The following is a 21,001-nucleotide window of genomic DNA, read 5'->3' as shown; positions in this document are numbered from 1 at the left end:
GATGGACCTTTGTTGGCAAAGTAATGTCTCTGCTTTTTAATATGCTTCTAGGTTGGTCATAACTTTCCTTCCAAGGAGTAAGCGTCTTTTAATTTCATGGCTGCAATCATCATCTGCGGTGATTTTGGAGCCCCAAAAAATAAAGTCTGACACTGTTTCCACTGTCTCCCCATCTATTTCCCATGAGGTGATGGGACCAGATGCCATGATCTAAGTTTTCTGAATGTTAAGCTTTAAGCCAACTTTTTCACTCTCCTCTTTAACTTTCATCAAGAGGCTTTTTATTTCTTCTTCACTCCTGCCATAAGGGTGGTGTCATCTGCATATCTGAGGTTATTGATATTTCTCCCAGCAATCTTGATTCCAGCTTGTGCTTCTTCCAGCCCAGCATTTCTCATGATGTATGCTGCATATAAGTTAAATAAGCAGGGTGACAATATACAGCCTTGACGTACTCCTCTTCCTATTGGGAACCAGTCTGTTGTTCCATGTCCAGTTCTAACTGTTGCTTCCTGACCTGCATACAGGTTTCTCAAGAGGCAGGTCAGGTGGTCTGGTATTCCCATAGCAAAAGTCTAACCGCCACCTCTCACCAGGGAAGAGTGGCGACTCAGATTGGGGATGGGGCTTGCCCCAGGCCATCCAGCCTAGTGGGGGCTGCAGAGCTGGGAGATGAATCTGGGCTCAGGTGCTGTGTGGTCCAGGCTGCTCTCACCCATCAGAGGACGCGCTTGCTGGTCACACGCTATTAAATCCTGGTAGGACCCCAGAGCCGTGCAGCCTGGGGTGGGGCGGGCTGGGGTCTGGCTCGCTTCTTCCCTTGATTAAAACAAACAAACAATGACAACCAAAAAACCCCAAACAGATAGTAAATTTACTGATAATTAGGTTCCTAACCCGAAAGGGGTCCAGAACTGTGGGTTCCATGACTGGAGGACATCAGGGAATTTTCCTTCCTGGGAATTTTCAAAGGGTAGAGGGGGAGTGAGGTGATAAGTGTGCATTAAGCACCTTCACCCTCGAGTAACCACTGATGTGCTCGATCCCTCATGGGGATCATTCACTCGATTCCACCGCAGGCTGTGACAGAGTGTGGTAATAATAGCCAGCCCAAGCTCTGTGCCAAGCACTGTTCTCGGTGCTTGTAGGTGACTCATTCATTTCCCTTGCCCAACAGCTCTTTGAAGTGGATAGCTTCTGTTATGGTCCTCATGTTACAGATGAGAAACTAGACGCAAATACGCCGTAAAATAAATGTTACTGTTCTGGGTGCTCTGGATGCAGTCAGCGAACAGAACACCCGGAGATCCTCAGCCTCACGGGGAAACTGGCAACAAGCAGGATAAATGGGCAGATTATAGATGTGCGGGGAGCAGTCAGTGCTCTGCCCAGAAGAATCCATCCGCAGAGGAGGGTAAGGGGCACGGGGCTGGGGAGGGGGGTGGGCAGATGGCAATGTTAAACAGGGGGGCTGGGCGGGCCTCCCTTAGAAGGTGAGATGTGGCAAAGACTTGAAGGAGGCGAGGCAAGCAGGGGTCTGCAGGAAGGGCATTTCAGGCAGAGGGAACAGCCAGGGTGAGGCCTCAAGGGTGGAGCATGTCTGGGGAGCAGCGGGAGCCGGGGTGGCTGCCACAGAGGAAGCCAGGGAGGGGCAGGGTCCCAGAGACTGGGCAGGGAGGTCGTGGGGCCAGACCACGTGGAGCCTTGCAGGCCCTTGGAGCATGTTTTCTCCACGTTCTGGCTTGTTCAAATGCTCGCCTCATCAAAATGCTCACGTTCACTGACAGCCTCAAGCCAGCAGTCTCTTCTCATCTCCTCACACACTAATGAGGCTTCAACCCTAGTCAGTAGACACGCACACACAACACACCCACACACCTGCACACCAGTCAGTGGACACACATGCAGCTCCCCCGCCGGGCTTCGCCCTCCATCCTGCCTGTGTGGCTGGGAGAGTGGCAGGCCCCCCACCAGCCTTGCCCCCACTGCAGCCGCAGCAGGGCCCCTCCCCGGCCAGACCAGGAGAGGGAGAAAGTGAGCCTGGGGCCTCGGATCTGTGCACCCCCAGTAAACAGCGCTGGAGAGACTCCCAGGAAGCTCCAGAACTGTCTGTGCTGTGCTCACAGGATTACTTCCCTGCTGAGATCAGAGACTGTCGGGGCGGGGGGAGGGGGGGGGCTGTCCTCCTGGGATCCTGAAGCACATTTGGAGGCTCATTGTCCCCACAGGAGCTGCTGCCCCCAGGCTGGGGGAGGGGGTGAGGGAAGGGAAGATTGAATAGTGCTTTTAGTTTTTCCCACTTAAAACCATGAGGATGCATGGCTAGGTCCAGGCCAGCCTCACTTGAAAACTCCCAACTCGTGAGGAGGTCCCACAGTGAAGTTGATCTTCTCACTCAGTACAGGGGCACCAACCCCCAGACACCCCACTAGTGACCCCAGGCTGTTCACCTTCGCCACTGCAAGAGATCCTACTGGGAGATGGGTGGGTTGGATGGTGTTCATGTTCTCTACAGAAACTATGATGATAGATAGATAGGTGATAGGTAGGAGACAAATAGATATGATAAACAGATGATAGATGGATAGATGATAAAGTAAGCGTTCACTAGATACATGCATGGTCTATTGAGTATATATCGCATGTCAGCGCCTACTTACTTTATTTCTAATTCTCATGCAACTCTGCAGATTAGCTTTGCTGACTGCTTTTAGAAGCAAGACGACTAAGCTCTGGGAAGTTAAGCACTGGGGTAAAGATTATGCAGCCAGTAAGATGTGAGTCAGGACTGATGCCCAGAGCACAGGTCACTCTGGTGTCAAATCCCATTCAGAATTGGGGACCTGGTGCCCGAACTCCCACAGCCCTTTGATGACTGTGCCTGGCCTTTCCTCCTCCTGCCTCTCCCTCATTCCCGTCACCCCTCTCTCAGTGATATTCTTGTGGAGTTCTAGATGTTAGAATTGGACACTGGAGCACAGAGAAGGGAAGTGACTTGCCCAAGGTCACACAGCAAGCCCATGAGAGAGCCAGGGTTAGAGCCTTGTCCCTCCAGCTGGAGTGGAGAATATTTGATGGGTGTGGACAGTTCTGCTTCTCCGTCCACTGGAAAGAGTGGCCTCACCATTGCCCACAGAGCTTTTCTCCCTACACTGAGTCATCCCCTCCTGGTCAGCCTGCTTGTTAGAGGCAGAGTTGTCCAGGGCAGGATCAGCAGGAGTGCAGGCCAGAGAAGTGCTGAGCGGGCTCCAGCAGACCACCAGCTGGAAAGGACATCTCTTCGTGGGGTAAGGCGGCAAGCACGATCGCCCTGCAGTTCAGTGAGCCAGAAGTCAAGCAGTCCCCTTGGTCACGGGCTCCAGCCTCAGGCATGTAACTTGGAGCACCTGTCAGTTTCTCAGCCCCTCATTCATGCAGAGCTGTTGAGGGTCCTCATTAAAAAAAATGACACCTCACCTTTGCAAGTACTTTACCACGTGCAGGCAGGAGCTTGCTAGGTTTTCCCAACAACCTCCTAGTCTCACTCAGCTAGTAGCTGCCAGGGCCAGGGTTTGAACTCGATCTTCAGGCACCAAATCCAAGCATCATCATGACTGCTTTTTCTTCCCCAGTAAGCTCTGAGACCTCTAAGAAATAGCACAGAGAAACATTTATTGCTAAGTTACTAAAGGTAATACTGATTACTTCTATTTAAGAAAAAGTTTTCTTGAAGCATTAATTTAAAATGTGTTAATTTCTACTGATGGCTGCTTTTTATTGCACATATCTTGAGCACTGTACTCAGTACTTAACAGATACTATTGTGTTTAAGTTTCACAAGATACTGTAGGATCCATGCTATTAACCCATTATGCAGCCAAGAAAACTGAGGGATACTTAGAGATGTGAAGTGACTTACCTACATTGCATGGTTAATAAGCTTTTTTCAACCTAGCACAGCCTTACCTGGAGAGTGATACAGTTCCCTTTTTCAGGAAGGGAGGGAGTGATACAGTTCCCTTTTTCAGGAAGGGAGAGTGATACAGTTCCCTTTTTCATCTGATGGAGGGAATTACAATGGGGGTAAAAGGCAACAGTATCTTTTTGGCCACTTTGTTACTGTGCTAAAATATTCACAACATAAAATGTACCATTGTAACCATTTTTAAGTCTGTAGTGCAAGAACCTTAAGTATATTTGCATTGCTGTAGAACCATCACCATCATCCATCTTTACTTTTCCATCATCCTAAACTGAGACTCTGTACCCATCTGATGCTAACTCCCCATTTCCTCCTCCCCCATCCCCTAGCAAACATTCTTCTACTGTCAGTCTATGAATTTGACCACCCTAGGTACTTCCTGTAAGGGGAGACACGCAGTACTTGTCTTTTGTGTCTGGCTTATTTTATTCAGCATTATGTCCTCAAGATTCACCCAAGTTGTAACATGTGTCAACATTTCATAGAAATGTGGAATGCTTCATGAATCTGTGTGTCATCCTTGTACAAGGATCATCCTAATCTCTTCTACATTGTTCCAATTCAAGTATATGTGAGGCTGAAGCAAGTGCCAGCATGACATTTTTAAGGAGTTGGTGGCACAGGTGACTTAGCCCCTGTGCAGTGCCCCTGGGAAATCACAGATCTGCTGACTGGGCAGGGTTGTCTGATCAGGTACATCACCGGGTGGCACTAACTTGGCATCTGCCGGCTGTTCTAGTGCGTTTGGAGGCGGCTGGTGGGGAATCTTCATTTTGTTCACTCCTGTGTTTACAATGAGGTATAATTGGTCTGACACCTTCTGTGTTTCTTCTGTAAGTGATGAATTGTTATTGAGCAAGTTTTTCTCAGCTCCTTTAGGAGATAAATGGCAATGATCATCGCCGTCGTCATCGTCGTTGGGGTACCAAATGGCCCTGGGAAGGGAGAGGAGGGGCAGTGGTATTTTCCCCACACACATCATGCCTCACACTCACTGCAGGAGGTTGGTGCTGCTCTCCCCACTTCTCATGTGAGCAAACTGAGGTTCAGAGAGAGGAAAAAGTGAGTCCACACGGGGGCAGAACCAGCCTTCAAAGAGAGATTTCTGCCAGGTTCCAAAGCCCACAGTTTTTTTCCCCTGAGATGTGCTGACCTGGTGGCTCAGACGGTAAAGAATCTACCTGCGGAGCAGGAGACCCAGGTTCAACTACTGGGTCAGGGAAGATCCCCTGGAGAAGGGAAAGGCTACTCACTCCAGTATTCTTGCCTGGAGAATTCCGTGGACAGAGGAGCCTGGTGGGCTACAGTCCATGAGGTCGCAAAGAATCAGATACGGCAGAGTGACTAGCACTTTGTTATTTTGTATTGTGCTGACCCAGTCCTTGGGGGTTGGAAGCTAAGAACAATTAAATGCAGAGAAAATTTCCACATCCATAGAAACTTGGATGAGGAGAGACAGAGGGAGAGAAAGATATACAGAGAGAGAGAGGCCTGATGTGGGCAGGGGGCCTTGCCTGGGTTGGCTCAGCCTACAGTGGTAGAAACGTGACTTCAGGGAACAGGATGGGAGTAGTATGGCTTAAACGTGGGAAATCACAGGGCATTTCCATTAACCACCTGCTCAGGGTGAGCTGTGGGTGTGATGTGGCTTCCCAAAAGGAGTGTTGTCTTGGGTGGGGGGCCTCAGGAAAAGTAGGATGTCTAGTTGGGGGAAAGGGACACTTTTCTCAGAGTTCAAGCCCACCCCCGACACTCATACAGGCAGAGAGGAGGGCAAAAGACAGATGGGCATGTGATCAGAGGGGAGCAGCTGGGGTGCAAGCTGGAGAGCGAGTCCCGAGGAGATGGTGGGGAGGGAGGGAAATGTTCACTCCGGAGAAGTGGAAACGCAGGGCGGGGTGAGAGAGCTGCCGCACAACTTGGGAAGTGCCAACATATGTTCAAGAAAGAAACGCCTTGTCCCGTGGGTGTCCCCATGGGGTTGAGCCGGGACCGGTGGGACCAAGCAGCAACTGTCAGACCTCAGCAGCGAGAGCAGGAATTCTGAGCTGCGGGAAACTGGAGGCGGGGCTGCCTGCTGTGTCCATGGACATGTGTGAATGGAGGGCCAACAGCCAGAGGGATCGATGGCCCCCTCGGCCCAGCCTTCCTGTGACCTGTAAGTGGAAGTGGCAGAGGGAGGACTAGAAGGAGCTGCAGCTTCGTGGGGGTCAACCGGAGACGGGCCAGGCTGGAGGGCTGGCTGGGCCAGTGGAGAGGCCAGCCGTCAGAGCTCGGCCAGCGGGCCTGGAGGGGGGCTGCGCCCCTGCCTCCCCAGCTAGTATTTAATCTAACCTCGTGCTGCAGATTCATCTCTGACGTCGTTGGGACCAGATGACCCCCCTCAGTCAGAATCCTTAGCATCCTCTAAGCTCGTGATGGACCAGGGACAGTTTCAATTGCAGGCACTGGCTCATTTCATCCTCCTAGCAATCCAGTGAGGGATGCTCTATTGTCTGTCCCCTTTTACAGAGAGGTTAAGTGGCTTGCCCAAGGTCACAGAGCTGGCGAGTGATGGACTGGGCTTGGAACTCTGGGGGTCCAGCTCCAGGCTCACATGCTGACCTCTCGGCTTTACCCTCTTGATGAAGGGGTGCAGCGGAACAGGGAGGAATTCCTGCCCTGACCCTGTGGTCTCCGCCGAACGTGGGGGCTGGTGGTTGCCCAAACCCTTGCCAGGTAGCTGGGTCTGTCACACGTGCCGGGTCAGTGAGCAAAGGCAGGGCCTCCCCAGGTCAGATCCTCACCTGTCACCAGGGGAGCCCTTACTCTGGGGAGGTGGGTGAAGAGGCAGCTTGCTGGGCCGTGGCTCCCTTTGGTTTGTCTTCCAGTAATCTCTGCAATCACTCAGCCAGGGCCGAACGAACGTCACCATGTGCCATCTAAAAAAGACTTTTGGAGTCACATGCGGTGGGAGCAGGGGGAACGGGATGAAAGGAGATGTGCTGTTGAAGCCACGAGGTCTGCTGTCGGCCCAGCCAGGATCCAGGCACTCCCGCATCTCCCATGAGATGCTTGCAAGGGATTTGCCAGCCACGAACCCTTGAGGCCTGGATTTCCACTGTCAGAGATAAACATTCCTTTTAGCTCAGCATCACCCAGTCCTTTATATAACAAACCCTCCAGTGGCTCTTACTGTGTGCCAGACACTGATCCAGGTTCCTCATGAATCATGACTCATTTAAACTTTATAACATCCCCATAGAGCAAAGCTTATAAATGCCCCGTTTCACAGAAATAGGATATTTCTAGGAAAATAGGCCCAGACAGGTAAAGGATTTGCCTCCTCCCACCACCACCACCAGTAAGCAATTTCAGCTATGAACGGGCAGCAGCAGTGTTTGAACCCAGCATCTACCTCCAGGGTCACCACTGCCTGCTACCACCTCTCTTTCTAAAGGTGTCTATTCCTGAGAAGGGTGACAGGCATAATGGTGACTGGATTCATCACAGACTTTTCTTAATAGAGACACAGCAGAAGTCTAAGGATAGCTAGTAGATGAAAAGTGGGAAAGCAGGAACGTGCTATAGCAATGGGGGACCAGAGGGGCCAAAGCCTCTCTGGTTTGGCCTGGAGCTGGCCCAGCCTGTGGATCGTGGGTAGAGGGAGGCTGCTTGGAAAGGGGCTGGCCACAGGCTGAGTGAGAGGCAGAGAGTCAGAGCACTGTGGGGGAGGGGCGACAGGCTTGAGTCAGGCCTGGGGGAGCCCCAGAGAGACCCCAGTGAACCCAGAAGTCCCAGGAGCCAAGGGAAGCTGGAAGAGCTGGAAAGAAGGGTTGCAACTCTCCAGAGTCATGGAGAGAATGCCTAGGAAGACAGAGAAGACAGAGGCCCGGATTGATGCCTACAAAATCAATTGTTCTTATTTGGAGGGTGTCTGTGAGCCTGACAACACTCCCCGGCCCGGCCCACCTTTTTGGGGCGCCAGGGCTCACATGGGAAATGGCAGGATCCTTACCACCTGCTGGAGAGGGGCGCAGCAAGAGCCTCAGTGAGCAGAACTCTGAGATGGTGGGCTGCTTCCCAGCTGCACTGTCCCATGTGGTAGCTGCTGGCCACATGTGATTGTTGAGCCCTTGAAATATGCCTAGTGTGACGGAGGAAGTGAGATTTTAATTTCATTTAAATTAGTTTGAAGTTAAATTTAAAAGGCCACGTATAGCTACTGCATTTTATCTATTTTATTTGTTAGTCGCTCAGTCGTGTCTGACTCTTTGTGACTCCGTGGACTGTAGCCCTCCAGACTCCTCTGTCCACAGGATTTTCCAGGCAAGAATACTAGAGTGGGTTGCTGTTTCCTTCTCCAGGGGATCTTCCCCACCCTCCTACGTTACAGGTGTATTCTTTATCAACTGAGCTACCTGGGAAGCCCAGCTACTGGATTGGGCAGTGCCAATACAGAACATTCACTCATTCAAAATGTTTTTGAGGGCCCACTATGTGCCAAGTATTGTTCTAGAGGCTGAGGAAATATCAGTGAACAAAGGAGACAAAAAACTCTGATCTTAACCCTGAACTGAGATTCTAGTGGAAGGAGAGAGAGAGAATTAACAGGAAGCCTAGTAAATAAGCAAATGATAGTGTCCATCAGGCAGTGAAAGGGCAGTGGGAAAAGATAGAGCTGAATAAGGGGCTTGGAGGGGGCAAGGTAGAGATAGGGGAAGGTGGCAATGTTAAATAGGGCAGCTAGAGGAGGTGACACTGTAGCAGAGTTGGAGGAGATGAGGCAGGGAGTGTATGACATCAGGAGGAAGAGCATCCAGGTAAGGGCAACAGGCAGTGCAAAGACCCTGTGGCAGCAGCACCCTTGGCAAGTCAGGAGTAGCAGGGAGGCTGGGTGACTAGTGCAGAATGGGCGGGGTGAGTGGGAGGAGGGGACCTGGGAGGGGTGAGAGGAGATCATAGAGGGCCTGTGGGGCACGTGAGACTCTGACTACGTGAGATGGGCCTCACTGGGGGCATTGGGCAGAGGAAGGACTTGACCTGACCTGAGTTTTAACAGGACGCACTGGCTGTTTGTAGAGGAGAGGTGGGGGTGGGGAGCCAGAGAGTTCATCCAAGGCCAGTGCAACTGGGGCTTTAGATCCCCAGCCCTGCCTGCTGTTCTCAGGGCTGTGGGAATGGATATTGGGGTTCTCTGCCTCAGAATCTCACTCCTGTTGAATGTGGCTTCTTTACTTTCTGATGGGCAAAATCATTGCCAATAAGACAGAGTGCCTCAGGCACCCAGGTGGGCCCCCGTGTCCTCAGGAGGGGCAGGGGCTATAGGGCAGTGACCGAGCCTGGCCCCTGGCCCTTCTCAGAAGTTAATGAGAGTCTCTTGATTCTTGGAGCCCTCACTGAGTCAAACTGGCTCTGTGGGAATCCTGTTCTGAGGAGGAGCCACGGGCCTGCCCCTGTTATCACTCAGGGCCCAGCATTCAGGGGAGGCCAGCATCTGGCACAAGACCAGAAGAGGGGATTCTGTGATACATATTGGTAATTATAGTCATTCTCTCTAATTGCTCTCTCATCCCGAGACCAGAAACAACAAATACAAATCCTTCCAGACCCAAAGCAGTCTGTCCTGCTGAGTTTGAACACAGCCTCAGAATTCTTCTCAACACCAGCACTCATCTAATCCTCGGAGCTGGCACACGAGCGAAACACAGTGTATTTGCAAGGCCTCTAGAACCCCGCTCCTGGCTCCTAATTTGGTGACTTTATTTCCCACCACTCTCCATTTCCACCACTCTGTTTTGGCCAAACCAGTCTTCTCACTGTCCCTGCCTCAGGGCCTTTACACTGGTGGCAGCTCTCTCTATGGGAAAACCACCCACAGAGAACCAGGTAGCTCCCTCATTTCCTTCAGACCTCCCAGAAGCTTTCAGAAGTAGTAGGACAACACTTAACCACTCATGGAACTCTTATCTCTAATTAGCACTCTGGCTTCAGGTCCATTCGGTTAATTCCCATCTCTAAAATGAGGAGCATTATTACGAAAGGTACTTCAGGGTTATCAAGAGCATTGATTGAGAGTGCTGGGTTCAAGTCTTGGCCAGGCACAAATGTTTTCTCTGTGAGACCTTGAGCAGATCACTTAACGCCCCTAAGCCTTGATTTCTTCTTCTGTAAAATGGGGTTAATAATAGTACCTCCCTCATAGAGCTGCTGTGGGGATTAAATCAGTTAATACAGGTAGAGTGCTCAGAACACTGGTTGGCATATAGTAAGTGTTCAATAAATGTCAGCTGCCATTGTAGTCATATACATTTGTGTTTTTGTGTTTTACTTAGCTAGACACTAAGATGTGCTTCTGCTATGATCTGATTCTGCTCACTTCAGCTCAAGGTAATAATACGGTAGAGGGAAGATCACGCTGGGTGGCCCGGCAGTCCTGGGTTACAAAACTGGCTCAGTCGCCTTCCGGCTGTGTGAACGTGAGCAGGTGACTGATCCGCCCGAGCCTCAGTTTCTTCATTGGTAGTGTGGGGATAATTACTCCTACTCACAGAGTCAGGGTACAGAATCAGAGAGACCCTGCCTGTCAAGTGCTGGGTGCATAGTATGTACTCAATAAATCCTATGCCAGACAGACCCAGCCGCATGGGCTCTGCTGCCTTGCAGGGAAGCCAGCCGGCCCCTCTGGGACTGGCAGGCAGAGGGAGAGGCTGGGGAGCCAGGCTGCTTGCCTCTGTTTAATGAGGCCCTTTCATGTGCCCTGAGATGTCATGGCCGGCCAGGGAGCTTGGCAGGCTGGTGATTCTGTGAAGAGCCAGTAATGAGGGTGCAGAACCAGCAAAGTGGAGTGGGGGCAGCTTGACGTGGTCTTCAAATTAGCGCCGGGTCTCGGCAGGAGGCCGGTGTATCACTGATGGTGGGGTGGGGGGGGGGGAGAAGGGAGAGCACCTCAAAATGCTGGGAGCTGAGGGGGATGGAGGCTGGGGTGGAAGACGCGGTGTCTGCTCCCACCTCCAGGAAGGCAAGAATTCTATTTCTTGTGTGGACACCAGCGCCGACTGCGTCCTCTTACACAAACACACTCATTCCCCTTCAGTCACCCCCACACACACTCACCCTGTCTTTTTCTCTGTGACACACCTACACATAATGAATTCCTCACCTTATCGTGAGGGTCACCTTATCGTGTCTGCAGGGGGCTGGATTAGTCAGGAGAGGCCCGCTACTGGGGCAAATGGAGGCAAACGCATAAAGGCTCAAGCATGGGAGAGTTTGATGTTTTGCTCTCCCGACGGTCCAGGGCGGTCTCCTAGGTCTGTCAGGAGGCCTTCCTCACATGCAGACCTGGGCACCAGGTTTGCGGCGCCCCTCAGGTGGGCTGAGGCTGGTCACTGCACCCAGGGTCCAGGGAGAAGGGAGCAGGGACTCCTGGTCTTTCTGGGCCTGGCCCAGAGGTACACACGCTGCTGCCTTATTCCCCTCGCCAGAACTCACCACCTGGACCCCGCCCAGTGCGCAGGAGGCTGGGGAGTGCGGTCTGGAGTGAGCCCATGAGAGGGGGACCATCGTCATCGGGGGTCCACTCACAGGCTTTGCCCCGAGGCTCAGGTGGCCTCTAAGAACCTCTCCCATTCCCATTCCCAGATGTTCCAGGAATAATATAGCTTTAATGGTAGCAGTAGTAGTAAAGCTAGTAGTAGCTTTAAAGGTAGCAGTTAGGGAAAAGTAGACTTGGCCTGCAAGTGTCTCTGGGAGAGGTCATGTGGGGAGTCCCCTCAGAAGTATTGGGGGACATGTGGAGTCTCTGGGGCACTGGGGAAGCTGGGTAGAAGAGGGACATAGCAGTGACCAGAACACTGTACGTAACCATAACCTTTCTGTACCATTTGTATGTGAACACCTACACACACACACATACACACACACACACTCACAAATACTCAGGCAGTCAACTCTCAAATGACAGACACACAGACATGTCTCCCCCACATCTTTCACACACACACACACACACACACACACACATTCACTTGCACTCACACAGTCCAACACGTATCTACATGCAAGTTCATAAAGATTGTCAGGGGTGCCCTTCAAAGATGTAGAAAAATGCCTTTCCAGGAAGATTTCCTTAGGACCAGCCAGTGTCTGAGAGTCACCAGCCATTGTATTATATTTAACTAAGAATCCCTCAAATTTGTACAGGCCTTAACATTTAGCAAAGCACTCTTTCATTCACTGCTCAACCATGGGGTAAATATTTACTCAGCAGTGACTCAAGGCCAGATACTATGATTGGCAGAGGAGATGCAAAGATGAAGACACAGCCCATGTCCTCCAGGGAGACATAGGCATCCGTGGAGCAGGGCTCTATTGGAGGAAGGCAGGAGGGGCTGTGGGAGCAGAGAGCAGAGATGGGGTCAGAGGGGATGCTGAGTCAGGCCTCGAAAGATGGAGTCACCAGATGGAAAAACACAAGTGATTTCCAGGAAGAGGGGCTGCTCTGTGCAAAAGTGCCAGGTGTTAGATTTGGGGAGTGATGATTCCGAGAAGGTGGCAAAGTGCTTCCTTCAGCTGGAGTTCTACTAGATAAAATGTGATGCTACTGACATGAAGTAATGACAGTTTTCTCCAGAAATGCAATGAAAAAACAAATTTTTCCTTCTTGTCGTGTGAAGTATATGTTCTTGTGTCACCTAGGATTCACTCAGGGGAAAAAGGGAACACTCTAGATCTAAGAAGGAATCTGGTACTGGGGTTGGGTTACAGGTAATGGAATTGCTGAGGGGTCAGCATCGCCGAGATTAGCTATAGCCAGAAGCCACTGCCATCACCCACCCCACCCAAGGACTTCAGGTACAAGGAGGAGATGGTTTGATCAGAACCTAAGATCTAGGTCTATCTGGCAGGAGCTAGAACCCCTGAAGGTGGGATCACAGAGGAGGCTCAGGAGCTGACAATGAGATCCCACTTGAAGCAGAAAAAGAGGAAGAAATACCTGGCTCTCCCCTCCTCCTACCTGCTAGGGCCTCCATTGGCCAACTCTACCTGGGAGGCAAAGGAGCTTGGGAACAGGCAAGGGGGTCTGGGAAATGTAGTTCCTCATTGTCCAGGGGCGGGCAGGTGAAGGGAAGACAGATGGCAGAGAATAGCCAGTATGAGAATGATAACCATGATGAGAGAGTAACCAATATGCTCCTGTGTGATTTCTTCTAAAACCTCGGCTATCAACTGTAGAAGTCAGCTGTAGATTTGTTTGCTAGTGTTAAACTGAATGAACAAATACCAAAAGAATATTAATGGGGGGGGGGGGGGATAAAAAGGAGGAAAAACAGCTCAGAAGCAGCTACTTAACACGTGTTTTGTTTTTCCTGGGTAAGCGCTTGGGGTGGCAGTTTTAAATTGTGCTTTAGAGCGTATGAGCTTAATTAAATTTAACACTTTGGAGCAACTTAAAATAGCAATTCATGTTTTCTACTAAAAGAGATGTTGCCAGTTTATGTGACGGAAAGAAATCTATCAGGATTTCAGGATGAGTCTTTCACAAAGAGGGCTGTGACCCAATAGTTGTGCCAGACATCTTTTTGTTTTTTTTTTTTTGCCTCTCCAGATCCATTTGCCCCTCCTGCCCACTGCTGTGTGCCCTGAAAGGTTGACCAATGTGCCCCCATGAACTCTGGCTTTCAGTTGGGTTCGATCATGGGGAGCAGTAGCAGAAGGCTGGGAAGAGGGAAGAGACTTGAGGCTGGGGTACCTATTTGTCTGGTCATCACCCTGTACGGTTGCCCCTGGTTGTCTCTGCCCCTCAACAAAGTTTTCTAGATCGATGTGTCTCCACAGGCAGTGATTTTGTCCCCAGATGGTAATGTCTGGAGGCATCTTTGGTTGTCATAACCAGGGAGGGGGGCTACTGGCATCCAGCAGGTAGAGGCCAGGGATGCTGCTAATAAACACATACAGTCCACAGGACTGCCCTACCACCAAGACGTATTGTCCAAGTGTCAGCGGTGCCAAGGCTGAGGCACCCTGCTCTGCCTAGGGCAGTGCTTCTCAAGGTACTTGTGGTGAAAAACCAGCTTTCTTTTCTGCAGACCAATGCTTTTGTAAGAATATCATAGAAACACTTTATCAGAAAAAAAAGTGATCACTCATTTAGGTGTCCCAACCAGTGCTAAATGGCTGTAAAATGTTCTTAAAGCTTACTGTCAATGTCTGTGCTGTCTGATCATGGACCAGGAACAAACAGCTCATCAACGATCACCCACCTGTGGGCCACACTGAGTAGCACCCACCTCCGTGAGTCTCCTTCCTGAATCTGGAAACAGTTTGGCTGTGACAAGCCCTGGGTTACTATCTGTGCACTGTGGTCCCCATCCCTGGCCCACTTCTCTGAAAGGAATCCCTTTACAAGTGGTCCTTTATCATCCCATCGCTCTAGGAGTGTGTCCTCTGCACCACGGGGCCTGACTGATTCTGAGTTGTTTTAAGAAGGTGGGCTAGGATGAGGGTGTATGAGTGGAAGGACAAGAATGGGATGGGAAATCTGGGTTGGGAGCCCAGCTCAGGATCCTGGGTGTCCCTTGTAGGTCATAGCTAGCCCTTGAAGACTGTTTCAGTGGCCAGGGGACACGTCCAGAGTTATGTTTTAGCTGGAGAGTACTCTGGAGATGATGGTGTTGAGCACAGACTTCAAGGAAGCACAACCAGAGGTGGGGAGGCCACTTTGGAGACCAGTGGCAGACCGGAAATGGTGAGCAAGCAAAAGCATGACTGTGGTGATGGAAAGAGGGAGAGGTTCAGAAGGTACAGCCTGCCAGCCAGAGTGCTACTAGGTTGTGGGTAGGAGTGAAGTTGTTAATAACCTGGGTTCTTGGACTCTTTAAGCAATGGAAATTGCTAAGGACCAGATGAGAAATTCAGGCAAGGCTTTTCTGGGGCTCCTGCTGCAGCACGAGGAAGCGGAAACAAGTACAGATGCCCTTATTCACCCCCCAGGGGGGAGGGGTTTGAGCTGGTCCCATAAATGGGAGGAGCGTGGGACAGATTGGTGGGCCAGGCTCAAAGGGTGAGTTGGGTGGTCTGCCCACCCCTGTGTTGGTGCTGCATGCAGAGATCATGCACAGGACCCTGCTTTTGCTTCCAGCACCTCAGAAGTGGCAGTTGGGTTTTGGCCTTTTTGTATCTTGTTGTTCATCATTTGCCCCCACAGGGCATGCACACAGTTACTTTTAGTGCCTTGGAGCTTCTTTGTAGGGCTTCCCTGGTGGCTCAGATGATAAAGAATCTGCCTGCAACTGGGAGACCCCAGTCTGATCCCTGGGTCAGGAAGATCCCCTGGAGAAGGGAATCTTTGTATTCTAGTGCTCGAGGAGATGTTTGTCCAGGTGCAAGCACTGCAGTGCAGGGCCCCAGGTCCCAGTCTGTCTCGAAGAGGGATCCAGGCTCCCCAGGTCTAGCCCAGGGGCAGTCAGTAGTCAGGAACAAAATGGGGTGGACATGGCCACGTGGGCAGGAGATGAGGTTGGTTCTGTCACTCGGGTTTGAATAGTGCCTGATTCACATGACTTTCTCAGGCAGGCCATCCTTTCACTGCCTGGAGTGGGGAGCAGTCTTGCTTGTGATTAAGAACCAGGGTCTGAATCCCAGATCCAAATCTGGTCTCAGCTCCATTCCCCCAGGGGAAAGTGAAAACTGCTTAGCTTCCTCCTTTCCTGAGTGGGAATGATAACTTATCATTGTCAGGAGGCTAAATGAGATACTACATGTAAACTTCCCAGCACAAGGTTAGCACTTGGTGAACGTTGGCTATTATTGTCAGCAAAGGAAAGCTTGACTTCCAAGGCGGTTTGAGCCAGCTGGTTCTAGTTCTCCTGTTAGGTCCACACCACCCTCCCCCCTCCCCCCGACCAGAGAAAACAAGAGCTGCTTTTCTGCTCTTAATCCTGGGAAGCAGGCTTTTCTATCTGGCCTTTCTTCTGCTGCGCCATTTACAGTGCACGGATTTCCCCTGCCTGACCCTTCATCCCGGGTGCCAGCTGCTTGCTAAGGATCAGACTCACCCTGTAACACCTCCCTTAACAGCAGCCTAGGGGGATGGGGAGAGGCCAGGCAGGGTCCACACAACGTCCCCCCGGGAGGGCAGGAAGACAGGAAAGTGGCTGAGAGGCAGCAAGGCATAGCGATCAGGAGTGGAGGCTCTGGGGCCAGACTCTCCGGTTCGGATCCTGGCTCTGCCACTTACTAGCTGGGCGCTCTCAGGCAGGCAGCTTAACCTTTCTGTGCCTCAGGCTCTTACATGTAAAACAGTAATAATAACGACCTCCCAACAATTGTTGGATTAAATGAGTTAGTCCTCTTAACAATCCTGGCAAAGAGTATGCCCTCAATGTTGGCTACTCTTAGTAGTAGTAGTAATAACCGGGTCTGCTTCCAGGATAAGACAGCAAAACACTGAGATGATTTCTAGGCTCAGAATCCCTCTCCTGTGTCCTGGGATTGTGGGAAGGTTTAAACACAATATGGAGTATGAAAACCCTTGTCACATACCAGGGGTTCAATAAACCAGCCAACCCATCCCTGCCCTGAAGGGATATGTTCTTTTATTGCTCATGACCCAGAGAGGTGGCCAAGTGAGGTGGGTCAGAGGGGACTGGAGTTGGACTGCCTGGGTTTGAATGCCGGCTCTCCATGTTACGTTTGCCTAACACCTCTGCAGAAAAAAGACCACAACAGTGACTGCTTCAGAGAGTTGCTGTAGGGCTAAGTGAGTTGATAGACATAGGGTGCCTAAAACAGGGCCTGACGCACACTTGCCATGAAGCATTTGCTCTACTGTCGTCGGGTTTCCCAGCGGCACTAGGGGTAAAGCACCTGCCTGCCAGCGCGTGAGACTAAGAGACACGGGTTCAATCCCTGGGTCAGGAAGATCCCCTGGAGGAGGGCATGGCAACCCACCCCAGTATTCTTGCCTGGAGAAACGCCATGGACAGAGGAACCTGGCAGGCTACAGTCCACGGGGTTGCAAAGAGTTGGACACGACTGAGCACACACGCTACTATGTCACCATTCTGGGTGTGCACAGCTCCTGCCGCCCCAACTCACGTCGCTCACACCGCTTCCCTGAGGTGGAAGGAGGTGGACTCTGCACAGCAGTGGGCCCAGCAGAACCGAGGTCCTGTCTGTGGAGGAGTGTGAGCCTCAGTGAGCTGAGTTGCTCCATGGCAGGGGCTGGCTGACCTGCAACAGGCCCGGGCAGGGTTTCCACTGAGAAGAGGAAAATCATCCTCATTTGTGGAAAGGAATAAGCCCAGACTGTGGATCTAGAAGCTAGTGTCAAAGCCCCGACTGCCTCATCCTGGCAGTCCCAGCTGTGTGACCTCAGGCCAATCACTTAACCTCTCTGAGCCTTGGCCAGCCCTCCTCTGTGACCTGAGGGCCCAGGACTGCTGTGATGCACAGGTGGAACAGATAGACCTAAGGGGCTGGGTGCTGTGCCTGCTGATCCAGGCCTCTGCCTCCTCCACTCACCTCTTCTGCCCCACGCACTGTAGCTATAGGATGGAGGTGGGGACGGGCCAGAGGACTCAACTTCCTTGTGTGGCTTCCGCAGAAGCCGAGAGGGGCCGAGAGTGAGGCGGGAGGCAGGAGCCTCCAGGGCTGCCCACTGACGGGACGTCAATACCTGCCTGTCAGTCCCAGCCTCCGTGAGCGGTTCCCAGGTGGAAGTCTTCAGGCTCCAGTATTTCGTGTTTGAGGTCTCAATTAAGCTGCCGGGCCCTGGGTGTGAGCCGTTGACGGGCACAGACAGTGCTGGAGTAGCAGGGGACAGAAGGATACCCAGTTCTTTGGGAGTTGGGGGGGCAGAGGGGTGGGGGAGGCTGCAGAGAGACGAGGCTCCTTCCGGCTAAGGTGAGTATTTCTGCAAGAGTGTATGTGGGATGAGACAGAAGTCGTTTCTAGGAACTCTCACCAGAAGGCATGCTGGAGGGGCCGAGGCTAGGGTGGACCAGCCCCAGTGCGGGGAGATTGCTGCCCCCTCTGACCCTCTCTGAAGGTGGAGGGAGCCATCAAGTCCTCCCCAACCAGTGATACTGCCCCGGGTGTCTTTGGATGCCCCTGGCCTGCTATGGCAGTGACGGAGGACCCCGCTGCTCCCTCTGGGAAGCAGAGCTCCCCCCAGTCTTCACCACTGCACCACGCCCTTCCCCTCCAAGCAATGCCCCTCTTCGCACCTCCAGTTTGCTTCTGCCTAGACCCCCACCCACCCCCAACCCATCTGCAGCAGTGAAGTTCTCCCTCCTGAGACAAGAGAAAGCCATCTTGAGTGGAGGGTGGCCTTGGCCTCTGAGGACAGGACCTTGTCCATGACTCAGCACAGCTCAGTCTCGGAATGGGGCTCAGTCAGTGCTGGGGAATCTCCTAGTACAGACAGGGGGTGGAGGCAGCCCTCGGGGTGGGTGGCCATGGCTGACCTGACTCTCACCCCCACGGCCCAGAGACCAAGGGGCTGTTTGAAGCAGAGAAGGCAGAAGCGGGGAGGTGGGCAGTCCCTCTTGTTTAATTTCTGTGTCTTCAAGTCTTTAATCTCTCTGCCTCCCCCTCCGCCCCTCCCCCATGTCTCCTCTCTTTTTTCCCTTGAATCTCTCCCCTTTGTTCTCCGAACCTCCAACTCCAACCACTCCTGTTCCATTCCCTTCGTGGTCACACTCATCATTGATTTATTTCCACCTTGTCCGGGTTGTCTCCCGCACCTGGTTGCCGATGTCTCTCTCTCTGTGTACCTGGCTCTGACACATCTACCCCCTGCCCCGGAATCTTTTCCTCTCTCTTCACCCCCCCCCCATCTCTGTTCTCTTACCTGGGTCCCCCTCCTCTCTGGCTCTCCCTTCTCCTGTCTCTCCACCTCTCACCTCTCCTCTCTGCCTCATTCTCTCTGCATCTGCGGCTCTCTCCCTCTCCATGTCTCCTGTCTCTGTCACCCTCTCTCTTTCTTCTACTTCTGCCCCTGTCCCCCATCACCCTACTGTCCTTCACCATGCCTGCCCCTTTGGACCTATCCCCTCCGCCTCCCAGGATGATCCCAGCCTCCAACAAGGCCTTTGTGGTCAACAACCTGGTGTCCGGGACTGGCTACGACCTGTGCGTGCTGGCCATGTGGGATGACACGGCCACCACGCTCACGGCCACCAACATCGTGGGCTGCGCCCAGTTCTTCACCAAGGCCGACTACCCGCAGTGCCAGTCCATGCACAGCCAGATCCTGGGCGGCACCATGATCCTGGTCATCGGCGGCATCATCGTGGCCACGCTGCTGGTCTTCATCGTCATCCTCATGGTGCGCTACAAGGTCTGCAACCAGGAGGGCACGGGGAAGCCCGCGGCTGCCGTCAGCAACGTGCACTCTCAGACCAACGGGGCCCAGCTGCCTGCTCTGGGCAGCGTGCCCAGCGGGGCCCCCACGCCTGGGCCACCCAAGGTGGTGGTGCGCAACGAACTCATGGACTTCAGTGCCAGCCTGGCCCGAGGCAGCGACTCCTCTTCCTCCAGCTCTCTGGGCATCGGGGAGGGGCTGGGTCGGGGCCCCTGGAGGCTCCCACCCCCAGCTCCCCGCCCCAAGCCCAACCTTGACCGCCTCATGGGGGCCTTCGCCTCCTTGGACCTCAAAAGTCAGAGAAAGGAGGAGCTGCTGGACTCCAGGACTCCAGGCGGGAGAGGGTCTGGGACGTCGGCCAAGGGGCACCCCTCGGACCGAGAGCCACTGCTGGGGCCGCCCGCGGCCAGGGCCAGGAGCCTGCTCCCCTTGCCCCTGGAGGGCAAGGCCAAACGCAGCCACTCCTTCGACATGGGGGACTTTGCGGCCGCAGCTGCGGGAGGGGTCGCCCCTGGTGGCTACAGCCCCCCGCGGAGGGTCTCGAACATCTGGACAAAGCGCAGCCTCTCAGTTAATGGCATGCTCTTGCCCTTCGAGGAGAGTGACCTGGTGGGGGCCCGAGGAACTTTCGGCAGCTCCGAGTGGGTGATGGAGAGCACGGTGTAGGCCTGGGGTGGGCCTCCTCCCTCCCACCCTACCAGGGTGGGAGAAGGGGAAGCATCTTTACCCACAAGTCTTTGTGGAGTTTCCATGGTGATGTTTACATCCAGGGACCATTTTGTCTCCCTGTCAACGGCCTCCCCCCGCCCCACTATGCCACCCACACACACCTTCCCAGGCCCGTCCCCCACCACCCGTCGGGGTGTGCTCAGGGAAAGCGGACTCGATCGCTCACATGTCAGACTGAGCCCTGAGTGTTTGGGAAGGCAGGGCTCCTGCCTTTCTGATCACAAATGTAGCCTATAAGCAAGCAGCTTTGGATTGCGGATGGTTCCAGTGTTGTTTTGTTTCTTAATTTATTTCTCCCACGTCCCAGACTCCTCCTCTTCAGTGACACAGATAATGGAGAGTTTACGCCACGCACAAAAGTGGGTCCCAGAAGCCCTGGTGGTGGGCAATCGCTGCCAGCTGAGCAAAGCAGGGAATGATTTGGGTGGCACGTTTGTTCGGGGGAAGATTGAAGTCCTCCGTCTAGACCCCCTCATTACTGCCAAGTCCCCACACTCAGGAGGGCTGAGTGAACCCCCCATCGCGGGCCCAGCTTCCTTTGCTTCTCAAACACAACGCCCCACACCCAGCACATCAGCTTAAACCAGAAGGGTAACTTGCAGGACTCTACATGTGGGAGAGGGAGAAGGGTTTTATGAGACCCATGGGTACAAAGCACCCTATGGAGGTGCTTTGGGATTTTTGCTTCTTTTAAGGGAAGCTGGGATGGGGGGGCATGGTTGTGAGGGGATTGCCAAGAGGTTTTCTCTTAAGGGGAGTGGACTCGAAGGAGCAGAAGGAGCACTGGACACAGAGTCCAAAGCTACGAGTCTGGGTTTCAGAGCCACCACCCAATACCCAGTTGAATACAGCAGGCAAGACCCTTTCTCTCTGGGACCTCAGGCTCCTAATTCATGAAATACTGAGATCGTACCAAATCTCCAACTCCCTTCCAGCTCGAAGGACTAAGGATCCTTCATGAC

The 21,001-nt window shown here is 52.8% G+C and overlaps 1 protein-coding gene and 1 non-coding gene across 2 annotated transcripts in view; one reads left to right on the top strand and one right to left on the bottom strand.

The window, feature by feature from the left end:
* LRFN2 (leucine rich repeat and fibronectin type III domain containing 2) overlaps nt 1-19,978 on the top strand; it is a 42,780-nt gene extending 22,802 nt beyond the window's left edge. The window contains exon 2 of the mRNA XM_061146074.1: nt 19,013-19,978. Within this exon, the coding sequence (XP_061002057.1) occupies nt 19,013-19,976 (964 nt within the window). The 3' untranslated portion in view covers nt 19,977-19,978. The remainder of the gene's footprint in view (nt 1-19,012) is intronic.
* LOC133060040 (U6 spliceosomal RNA) lies at nt 4,445-4,547 on the bottom strand. The gene has a single exon (XR_009693707.1). It is a non-coding gene; the product is annotated as a U6 spliceosomal RNA (small nuclear RNA).
* Nucleotides 19,979-21,001: the final 1,023 nt, after the last annotated feature.

The sequence above is a fragment of the Dama dama genome, chromosome 7 (genome assembly GCF_033118175.1).
Source record: "Dama dama isolate Ldn47 chromosome 7, ASM3311817v1, whole genome shotgun sequence".
Classification (NCBI taxonomy): domain Eukaryota; kingdom Metazoa; phylum Chordata; class Mammalia; order Artiodactyla; family Cervidae; genus Dama; species Dama dama.
This window is presented reverse-complemented; position numbering and strand designations above follow the sequence as displayed.